Here is a 12486-nt window from a genome sequence, read left to right on the forward strand (position 1 = left end):
GAGTATAACGAATGTACTTCTCTGAAATCATGTAAAACGATGTGCAATGGCAACATCTAGTGAGCTTGGATGGAGGCACATTTTCTTGCTGCTGCACAGCATTATAGCTGAGTCTCTCTTCACGTACGGTACGTACATTTCAGTTGTGCTCTTTGCATACCATTGTTTTATTTGTTTGGTATCCCAACGCACTGTAAATACAACCCATACCAAATAGACTAACAAGAGATATTGAACTTAGGAATATACTACAGTCCCCTATGTTCACTTGTGTAGGGGTTACCAGTATGATATAAGACTATTATAGCATGCCTAGAATCGTTTAAGCAGTCATTCTTCCTACTTTCTTGTAGCAAATCAAATGGGAAAAATCCTAAAACATCGTATAGTGGGAATTATCCTCTGCCATAATGTCATAATGTTCTCATGTCTGTAGAGTATAGAGGTATATATTGAGGTAGAGTAAGAAAATCTTGCACTCAAACAAAGAAATGGTCCCTAACATATGCAAATCAGCATTGTCCATTGTGTTCATTTTGGCCCAAACAAAGGAAAGGTTTGAATTTTCTTGCTCTCACAGTGCATTAATTGATCCATAAGATTATGGGAATTCATACATAACCATACTTTGTCTGCTGCTAATATTTTGGCTGGAAGGTTTGCAGTTGAAATATGGGCAGCAGACAAAGTATGGTCACAAATTTGAACAATTATGTGTATCAAAGGAAAGGTTATTAATATATATAGATCAGCATTATCTCTCTGCTTGTTCTGTGATTATGACTGAGGCCACTGGAGTGGCTATACTTCAGTCCCTTGTGTCACCTTTTCCTTTCTAGCAAAGGGAAACAATAAATGTATGCTACTAAAATGCAAACTACAGAATATTACATACCAAGTGTTAGAATAGTTATCAGTGAGAATGGAGCTACACAGTCAATTGCTAACAAGTATGGGAATGCCAGATTTCCAGTAAATGTTCCAAATTGGCCCGTCATTGAATTGAGACCCATTGCCATTGACCTGCAACGATAAAATTTAATAAATTTAAAATATAAGTGTTTTGAAAAAGCAGACATGATTTTATTATTACTTCAAGAAATCAAGAATGACTGGGTAGTGAGACTACCTCAAACAGAAAAAATGAATTTCATGACAACAGAAAAATATAAAATCTGTCAGTAGGCAATGAATACTTACTCTACCACTAACATAACATCGTTATTCAAACATATTTTATCCAGGCATTACATGTATGGGGGTTGGATTGGGTTGTTTGGGGGAAGAGACCAAACAGCGAGGTCATCGGTCTCATCAGTTTAGAGAAGGATGGGGAAGGAAGTCAGCCGTGCCCTTTCAAAGGAACCATCCCAGCATTTGCCTGGAGCGATTTAGTGAAATCATGGAAAACCTGAATCAGGATGGCTGGACCCGGGATTGAACCGTCGTCCTCCCTAATGCGAGTCCAGTGTGCTAACCACTGCGCCACCTCGCTCGGTCTTACATGTATGAATGGACTGCTTATCTAAGTTTGTACTCAGATGGCAGGGGGAGGGGTAGCATTGTTTATGAACAAGTGTTTATCAAGTTTTCAGAATTAAGTGCATTTATGCAAACATTATGGTTCAGAGGTTTCACTGCTACTAAAACCTCCAGTAATATGAGTAATAAATTGAAATACCTGTAATAGATTCTGTAGAAATAACTCCCATATTCTGAAGGATTATTCAGCAACATTTATTACGTATTATGGCACTGCCATTCTCCAATATTGCCATGGACTTTCTGTGACAAAACTATTTTTTTTCCAAGAATAATGGCCCTGAGTTCCCAGCACCAAAGGTGTTGCAGAGATATAACAGATTTAGGTGAAAAGCTCCTCTCAATAATTGAAAAGCAATCCTTTTCTCAATTGCGAAAATGAGAACTACTGTTCAGAAATTTGTACTTTACAGGTTAAATAATATTGAAGAGGAAGCATGATTTTGACAGGACTGTTACAAACTCAGCACCTTGCATTTGCTGTTGATCATGTTAGAAATGTTCCTCCATCATTTGATATCTTTTTATAGTAACCCAATTCGATCTCATATAACTTTCATCTTTGAGGACACCTAAAAATCAAGTCTTTTTAATCAAGTCTTTTTCATGTGACTGTGGAACTTAATTGTGACTATGGAACTTAATTATCCACAAGATCTATGAAAGCAAAAGTTTTTCGTGCATGCCAGTTACAGATGACACGAGATGATCACTCATTAACCCTAGTGAATATAAATTACAAAAAAAGTCCAGTTTCAGTCTGCAGGTTGCTTTTCTTTATTTTCAGATATCTGGTTTTGGACCAGCTACCTGTCTTCAGATTTGTTAGACAAAAATTAAATAACGATTGATTCAAGACTTATGTCTTCAAAGCTAGAAAATTTTTAAGAAATTGAAATTATAATGAGAAACATTAATTTATTACAGTGACAGAGTAGCATGTCGATACAGAACTGCAAGTTCACTGTCACGACTAAACAGGCACTAGACTGCAACAACTTTATATTAGAGCTAGTGAACCTGGAGATCCTTCGCAATTGCTAAGTATGTCTGGGGATATGGTATATGTCCTAATCTTGTTCTGCCCCCTCTCTCTGCCCATCTCTGCACCCCTCTCTCTGTCCATCTCCTCTCCCTCCCCCTATCTGTGTCCATACCCTCCTCCCCCCTAGTCTCTCTCCATGCCCTCCCCCCTTTCTCTCTGTACATCTCCTCCTCCTGTCTATGTCCATTTCCTCCCCCCCCCCGCCCCCCCCTCCCGCCACCACTCTGGCCATCTACTCTTCCATCCTCTCCCTGACTATGAGCCTTGTTTATTGTTATTACAAGCGAGACTTTGATTGGGAGTTGAATTAGCTTAAAATTAATGAGAAAATGGTTGATATCATTGGTATGTGAGGTATGAGAGAGACCTCATCAGCTGCTGCATCTGTGAGGATAGTAGCTTCAATGACAATATTTTGCATAGTTTTCTGGGAATGTGGCACTATATATCCTGAATATAAGGACACGTGACCAGTTTATGAAACAAAACATGTTTATTATGATGCACTAATACGAAGTCATAATTCACTGACGATCACAATGGTGAGAGAAAACAGACTGATTGTGCAAGCAGCCGTTTCATTCCATGCCCATGAGGGAGACATGACTGGACCATTTCTTGAGCACTGAGGCAGTGTAATGTTTCAGGTCCCAGACACCGTATAGGCCTATAGCCACTGTGCAAGACACACAGGTTAGTCCGCTCAAGAAAGAGGAGTAATCAGGTCCCACACTGTAGGGGGAAGTTGCACAATGAGCTGGACAGTGATTGAAAGGTGATCATTGTTGTTGATGGAGGCTACGATGTTGTTTCATCAGCATCATGCCAAAGCTGAAAGGAGCAGAGAAAACTGACGTGGGTGGTAGCTCAACCATCGAGTGTACATGGAGGAGCATAGAGAACAAAGAGGGTGTCATCCTGGAGTTGGAGGGAGGGAGAGAGAGAGAGAGAGAGAGAGAGAGAGAGAGAGAGAGAGAGAGAGCGATACTCAATCCAAAATGCAGACATGTCAACCATTAAGAAGACAACACTGGGGGAAGAGTGAGACAATGATGCTATAGAGGTCAGGCACAAGATGGCCACCATACCTTGAAACCTGGGAAAAACCTTGAATTTGAAAAATCCTGGAAAAGACCTTAAATTTCTGCTAGAAACCTGGATTTTTTAATAATATTCATCACCTCATTTTTGTACGCAAATTTTTTTTTAAATCAATTTATGGTCATTTTAAGAAGCATTCAAATAATAGACTATGCTTTTCAACATTATCTGAGTATTTCCGTCTTTATCTCAATATCTTCATCCACAGAACTCGACATAATTTCTTTCCTGAGATGGCTCTCTGTTTGAGAGACACAATGTTATATGGTTATCAGAGCACGATTCTGTGTGAAATTGCAGTTTGAATGAAAGGTTTTATTTGTCAACACTAAATTCTCACATTTCAGTAAATGACCTATTCAAACCTATATTAGATACCGCCCCAGATGAGTTCTGTTTATCAAACAAGTTTTCTATTGCTTGATTCTGTGTTGGAAAATCTCTTCCAGGAAACACACACTTGCAAACATTTTGATAATTTGAACTTAAAACTTTGTACAAGTTGTTATTAATGTTTTGTTAGTAATAATTAATGATAATTCTTGTGGATGACTTTACATTGGCAGTGTTAATTCTGGACACAATTTCATGTTGTCTTGGTAGTGATTTTTTAACATGCTGATTGTCAGTTAAAAAAGATGTGAGCATAACCTTGAAAATATACAAATTCAGCGGGAAGGCAGGTTTCCTTCAGTTCTGAATTATTCCTTCAACAGCAAATTTTTAAAGAGGATATGCTGTCAGACAGCATGTCGCACATGGACAAAGCTGAAATCATGTATGCATACTGCCTTCTCCCGCTTCTGACTAATAGGAGTGTTGCTGTTTGGTGTATAAGCAGTGAGAGCTAGCCAGCCAGAATCTACCAGGAAAAATTTTTCTGGCATTGCCAAGCTGCTAGATTCGCACATGCGCATAAATGTGAACTAGAGTGGGGTTACCCTTCACGTGACTCGGGGTTTTCAATCATTTCGAAGCTATTGCAGTTCCCTCATTCGGCTATTTCATGTTTACACTTCAGTGTTAATAGTAAGGTAAACATTCAGATATTTATCCACCACTACTCGTGGAAATCTAACCAAAAATGGGATGAGAAACATTCAAACAGTGAAAAGATCAAACACGGATTTCTACATCATTGTAGCTGTGCATGCGCACTATCACCAGTTTTTTTTAGTGCTTGAAAGTAGCTATCTGGCAGCTGCTTAAAATGAACCCATTGTTACAACTCTTCTGAGACTAGTTCCATCTACATCTTTCTGAGATGGAAGGGCACAATGGACACTGTCAGTAATGGAGATGTATTGTGTGAATTGTCCGTGCAGTTGAACCAGTTCATAAATTTTCAGAACGCAGTGTTTTTCAGTGATGCCTAAACTGAGTATAACTCCATACCAGAGTACACATAACTTAATTTATCCATGGGTTATGCATGACACCAAATTACTAATGAATGCATTATGCTCTTGGTGCAGCACAATGATAAGTATTTCGACAATGGGGAAAAGTGCTCTGAACAGCCATGCTAACAGCCAAAAACATAAACTTTCCAAAAACAAACTAAGTCTTTTCCAATGGATGTATATATGCAACATCAAGAACATGAAACAATGAAAATTCAATCCCAAATCATTGAACAAGGTAAGATTATTTTTTATAAGACTTAGATTTTGCCACATTGTCATCGTCTTAGACAAAAAATCGAAATGTAGGTATCTTTGTTGAAGAGTATTCCTTGAAACACTGAGCTGATGTAGGTGAGGAAGATGTTGATTAGAATTACCTTCGCATTAAAAATGATACTGTCTAACTTTTATGCCTCCTTAAATATTGGCCATTACACCCCTCAAATAACAAATTTTCCTGAGCATGCAGTGATCTATTTTTATCATCACCTTTCTTTTTATTTTATCTTCTTTGCACCCATGCAAATTATATTTGGAGTCCTTTTTTTAAACTAAATTAATCTGTTCTTTATTTTGATCTTCGAATTATTTGTGTTGATTTTGGAAATCATTGCATTCAGTTCACCATGACGATTACTGCTGTATTTCACAGTTTTTACATAAACTAATTGGCAGGAATACATGTCAAATAGCCTCAGCATATGACTTTATTATAATGTACAGTTCAATTTTTAGAATATCGTTTTTAATGGAAGAATTCTTTTTGAGATTTTTCCGGCCTACATCCACTCACAGCAACCCAACGAATATAATTTAACATAGAAATCCAGGATTATTATTATTTTAAGATGAGGATGTTGTGGCAACAGTCTGATATTTTCATAATAACTGGCAAAAAAAAAAAAATATCTAACTGTAATTGTACATTCTAGCAAGTAGTTGGTCTTATGGAATAGTATAAGTTAAACACTACTTAAATTTTACAGGAATTTCAGCATCTAGCAATTAGCAAGCAGTAAAGGAAACAAAAGAAAAATTCAGAGTAGGAATTAAAATCCATGGAGAAGAAATAAAAACTTTGAGGTTCACCGATGACATTGTAATTCTGTCAGAGACAACAAAGGAGCTGGAAGAGCAACTGAACGGAATGGACAGTGTCTTGAAAGGAGGATATAAGATGAACATCAACAAAAGCAAAACGAGGATAATGGAATGTAGTCAAATTAAGCCGGGTGATGCTGAGAGAATTAGATTAGGAAATGAGAAACTTAAAGTAGTAAATGAGTTTTGCTATTTGGGGAGCAAAATAACTGATGATGGTTGAAGGAGAGAGGGTATAAAATGTAGGCTGGCAATGGCAAGGAAAGCGTTTCTAAAGAAGAGAAATTTGATAACGTAGAGTATAGATTTAAGTGCCAGGAAGTCGTTTCTGAAGGTGTTTATATGGGGTGTAGCCATTTATGGACGTGAAACATGGATGATAAATAGTTTAGACAAAAAGAGAATAGAAGCTTTCGAGATGTGCTACAGAAGAATGCTGAGGATTAGATGGGTAGATCACATAACTAATGAGGAGATACTGAATAGAATTGAGGAAAAGAGAAATTTGTGGCACAACTTGACTAGAAGAAGGGATCAGTTGGTAGTACATGTTCTGAGGCATCAAGGAATCACCAATTTAGTATTGGAGGGCAGTGTGGAGGATAAAAATCGTAGAGGGAGACTAAGAGATGAAGACACTAAGCAGATTCAGAAAGATGTAGGTTGCAGTAGGTACCGGGAGATGAAGAAGCTTGCACAGGATAGAGTAGCATGGAGAGCTGCATCAAACCAGTCTCTGGACTGAAGACCACAACAACAGCAATTAAAAATCCTCAGTGCAGTCATTTTTGGTCACCAACATAGTTCTGCAAAACCATATCAATCAAGCCCAAACCTCATAGCAGTACCGTTCTCCATCTGCAAAATTCTCCTGCCATCAAAACTCTTGCCCTCCAGGAACTAGAGAATCATGCACAATGCCACCTCAAAAAGCTCTCCACCCTGCTCAGTTCCACTGTCCAACCCCTCTACAACAACCTCCAAACCTCCTCCATGTTCCCTCATAGCTGACAAACCCTGTCTCGCAGACCTACATTTACCCCACAATCCAAAACTACCTCCCACCACCACACAGAATCCAGAACCTAAACAGTCCCAAAACACAGTCATGAACCTTTCTTCCAGAGGCCTTAGCCCCACAGAAATATTAGTCCTTTCCAAAGGCCTTCCTTTTTGCCCCACTCCAAAATTCCATCATGCAGGACTTTTTAAAGACCTTCTTTCCTTCTCCAACTCCCTGCAGTAGAAACACTTTTTTGCCACCAATTCTACCAAGCAGACTCAACCAAATACCAATGCTGAACCCTGTCTAATTCAGTTCACTCCTCAATCCAACTGTGATCCACCCCCACTTCCCCCAAATAATCTCCTGTTAACTTTCCAGAATTTCCTAACCTCAGATCTTGCCTCACCACCATTCCGCAAATCCCTCAACATGCAAATTTACTGTACATGCACAGAAAGAACTGCAGTCCACCATCTTAAAACTGGTCCTGATCTTATAATCCTACCTGTGGAGAAAGGCTAAAACACTGTTGTTTTGAACTGCAAGGACTATCTGGCAGAAGGACTCAGTCAGCTGTCAGATACATCCACCTACAAACCTTGCCACAGTGACTCCATTCCAGAAATCCAGCAGGATCTCCAGTCACTTGTAAAATCCTTAGGCCCTGCCCAGAACCTCTCCCCGGAGTCCATCTCTGTACTCACCCCTACCACTGCCCACACTCCCATCTTCTACATGCTTCCTAAAATCCATAAACCCAACCACCCAGGATGCCCCATTGTAGCTGGTTACTGTACCCCTACTGAGAGAATCTCTGCTCCTGCAGACCAACACCTTCAACCTATTCCTCAGAACCTACCCTCCTATATAAAAGATACCAACCATTCCCTCCACCGACTCTCCATAATTCCTGTCCCTTTACCTCACGGTGCCCTGCTTGCACTTTTGATGCCACCTCCCTTTACGCTAACATCCCTAACTCCCATGGCCTTACCACTATTGAACAACCTCCTTCCTAGTCACCATGACCAACTATATCCTCACCCACAATTACTTCTCCTTTGAAGGCATTACCTACAATTACAAACAAATCAGTGGTATGGCTATGGGCACCTGCATGGCACCACCCTATGCCAACCTAGTCATGGGCCACGTAGAGGAATCCTTCCTAAACACCCAGATTCATTGATGACATCTTTGCAATTTGGATTGAGGGTGAGGACACCCTATCCACATTCCTCCGGAACCTCAACGACTTCTCCTCCATTTGCTTCAGCTGGTCCTACTCAACCAAAGAAGCCACTTCCCTAGATGTTGACTTCCACTTCAAAGATGGATACATCAGTACCTGCATCCGTCTCAAACCTACTAATCACCAACAATACCTCCACTTTGACAGCTGCCACCCATTCCATACCAAGAAGTGCCTTCCATACAGCCTAGCCACCCACGGTCGTCACATCTGCAGTGATGGTCCCTCTTAAAATATACTGAGGATCTCACGGAAGCCTTCACAAACCATAATTATCCTCCCAACCTTGTACAGAAACAAATCTCCTGTGCTTTATCTTTCCAGTCTCCCACCACCTCCCTAAGTCCCACCAGCTTGCCACAGAGGAGCATTCATCTCATAACTCAGTACAATCCAGGACTGGAGCAACTGAATTACATTCTCCGACAGGGTTTCGACTAAGTCTCATGTTGCCCTGAAATGAGAAATGTCCTGCCCACTATCCGTCCCACCCTCCCACAGTGGTATTCCACCGTGCACCAAACCTACACAATATAATCGTCCATTCCTACACAACCCCTGCTCCCAACCCCTTACCTCATCGCTCATACCCCTGTAATAGACCTAGATGCAAGAACTGTGCTATACATCCTCCCACCACCACTTACTCCAGTCCGGTCACAAACATCACCTATCCCATCAAGGGCAGGGCTACCTGTGAAACCAGTCAGGTAATCTACAACCTAAGCTGCAACTACTGTGCTGCATTGTATGTGGGCATGACAACGAACAAGCTGTTTGTCTGCATGAATGGCCACCGAAAAACTGTGGCCAAGAAACAAGTGGACTATCCTGTTGCTGAGCACGCTGCCAAACATGACGTCCTTCATTTCAATGACTGCTTAACAGCCTGTGCCATATGGATCCTTCCCACCAACACCAGATTTTCTGAATTGCGCAGATGTGAACTTTCCGTGCAATATATCCTATGTTCCCTTAACCCTCCTGGCCTCAACCTATGTTTGTCCTTGTCCTCTCCTGTCCAGCCCCTTCTCTGTTCCCCAGCACTATACAGCCCTCATTCTTCCATCACACCCAATCTTTTTACTTCTCCCCTTTTCCGCTATCCCCTACCCACCTCCAAACTGCACATAACTGCCCTACCCTCTTTCAAACCCATTCCTCCACGCTCCCTAACAGCATGTCACTTTCTGCCTCTCCTACTCTACTATCCCTCTCCCTCCATGCCCCAGCCTCCTCCTTACCCCCACCCAGTCACCACTCCCATCATGCACTGGGCTGCTGCTTGCAATGAGGCCTCAGTTTCCAGTGAGGCCTCAGTTTCCTGAGACTGCAGTCATGTGTGCGAGTTGCATTTGCATGAGCGTGTATGTGTGTGTGTTTGCTGTCTAATTCTGATGAAGGACTTAGTGGCTGAAAGCTATTATTTGTGACAGTCTTTTTGTTGTGCCTATCTGCGACTCAGCATCTACACTAAATGGTGGGTAGCAACTTTCCCTTTCACAATATTGTTAGAAGATTAGTACAATAAGTAAACAAATAGTGGTGCTACACAGAGCTCTGAAAAGTTTTTTATCTAAATGCACTGGAGGCAATGGAAATTATGCACATCAGATAAAAACCCCAGAAAAACTGCTTAATGAGCAAAGTGATTTTATGCATGGGAATTAGTATTAGCCTTACTTATAGATGGGATTTGATACTCTACCAGGCACCAGCTATGGCAGCTTTCAGCACTCTGGTGGCAGCAAATTGGATGTAGCAGAGGTAAGTTTAGCTTGGCACTCTGTCCAGCATTGCATTGGGAAGCTTCCTCATCAATCATTAAACAGAAGAGAAAGACACAATTAAAAAATAGAGAATATTTCTTTAATTTTTTTAAAAGTTCTTTTAAAGTTTTTAAATTATTTCATATTATATTGTTCATTGTTGTTTAAATGTCATACATAGGATCTTTTTGTGCGGCAATCCATTCTCTATAGATAGAGGGCACTTTCCAGGATTACAAGCGTTGCACCAATTAGGTTCCTCAAAAATTCTAATATAAATCTCAGTAGTCTAGTACCTGTTTAATTACGGCAGTGAACTTGCAGCAGTATTGACAAGTTACTCTGTCACTCTAATAAATGTATTTTTTGCAGTATAATTAATTTCTTACAAATATTCAAGATTTGTAAACATAAGTCTTGAATCAATTACTAATTAATTTTTGTTTAACAGATCTGAAGATGGGAAGCTGGTCCAAAACTGGTTATTTGAAAATAAAGAAAAGCATGGAACATTCCATCATCGCCTGTTCTCTGAAGGGGAGCACGCTGCTCCTCCAGGTCGGCTAAAAATGAGATAAGAACTAACATTGGTGTCCCAACAGGAGAAGTGATGAATGGGAATCCCTATGTAATAAAACACCTTATCAGCTTGGCTGTCTGGTACGGTAAGCGATGGCATTACAGGGGTGCATGGGAGATCCTATCTATGACTTACCTGCAGTTTAGCAGTGTAGTCAGCCTCCGAACTTTCTTGGCCTGTAATCTACTGGACTTTAATTACAGAGCAACCACTTGTGTGTTGTTTGCCACCTTGTGAATTCTGTATCTCTACCAAACCATAAGGCTAATGCTGAGAAATGCCACTACTAGAGAAAGTAATAAGGTCCTGGTGAAATTTACATTTATTCATGAGGAGTGCTGGCCTCTATAAATCGTTCTTCAAACTGTTACAAACAACACCATTTCCATACTGTGCAACTCAGAACCCATTATGATGGCAGCTGTGTGGTTATGCCTGTCTATGTGATGCTTACGTCACTGGTGCAATGTTCCATCCAGTTCACATATGTAGGTAGTGTTGTTACAATTAGGCTAATTCCAATTGCACTCTCATGAGTATAACACTCTTTCTGCCACTTGGGTCTTCCCGACACAATACCAGTATCTTTTCCGAAGGAATTATACAGAGCCACCTAATCAACATCACACTATTCAAATTAGTAGTGACCGTAACCAACAGATTATCATTGATGGTTGCTTGACCACAAATGAGAAGTCCAGCAGCAGGAGCAAGCACGGCAGCTGACATATCATGTCCACTGGCATCTGTGTTGTTGTGCAGAATAAGCTTTGTTAAGTGGTCTAGATTCATCTATGCCTCTGTCATTGTCACAGTACAAATCAAAGTTTAATTGACAAATATAAAAGAGCAAAACCTATGTGCAAGTTTATGCCCACACTCTGGCTCTGTCTGAGGAAAAGGGAGAAGGCAAAGTTTATTTATGAGATGAGGGGGAGTGATGCTGCCACCCATCCAGCCTGTTTGCTGCCAGAACTCCAAGTCGTTGAACAAAGGCATTCCTGCCATCCCTCCCTCTCTCTGTACTGCTGTGATGTCAGCCACCATCTTTTCCATAAAACTGAACCTACTCAGATTAACTCACCCTTATTGACTCTCTAGTACTTGAATTATGGAATTATGCTTTTATCTAATTTTTGCCACTGCTGGCTGCTTGACCTTAATTGTTTACTGAAAGAACTATTTTTTCTTTGCTGGAGGGTACTGGTTGGACCAATCCACTTTCCAAAATGTGGATGGATGCCCACCTATACATACTGCATTTCATGTTTTATTTACCTCCACCATGACTGTGTTCCTCCACCTCCTGCCTCATGCAGGTCACTGTGACCCCATGCTGACACCTGACTTGGCTTACTCCAGAGACCTTTCGCGTTTCTACCTCACGATCCATGTTGACCTGCCTCACATCTGGTATCAAACTGAATTCTGATTTGCCCCTCAATTACTCTTTTTTACAGACATTCCATATTAAAAGTTGCACTAAGCTGGAACGTGCGCATTTGCACTCATCACAATGCCCCATTTCAAGCAATCTCCAGACTGAAATTGGGCCTTCTTTGTGACACTCTCTAATGACGAAGATGTCTAGCTACGATAAAATTACAAATTGTCACTTATGTTATAATGACGTGTAATTATGAGTTAATGGAACATCAGATTTAAACCAGTGATAAAAAATTGT

At 40.5% G+C, this 12486-nt stretch overlaps 1 protein-coding gene across 1 annotated transcript in view; it reads right to left on the minus strand.

Moving 5' to 3' along the window:
- The window catches only part of LOC126262593 (synaptic vesicle glycoprotein 2B-like), a 229077-nt gene that overhangs the window by 12888 nt on the left and 203703 nt on the right, over positions 1-12486 (minus strand). Inside the window, exon 11 of the mRNA XM_049959330.1 lies at positions 896-1023. Within this exon, the coding sequence (XP_049815287.1) occupies positions 896-1023 (128 nt within the window). The remainder of the gene's footprint in view (positions 1-895; positions 1024-12486) is intronic.

This window comes from Schistocerca nitens, chromosome 6, assembly GCF_023898315.1.
Source record: "Schistocerca nitens isolate TAMUIC-IGC-003100 chromosome 6, iqSchNite1.1, whole genome shotgun sequence".
Lineage (NCBI taxonomy): Eukaryota > Metazoa > Arthropoda > Insecta > Orthoptera > Acrididae > Schistocerca > Schistocerca nitens.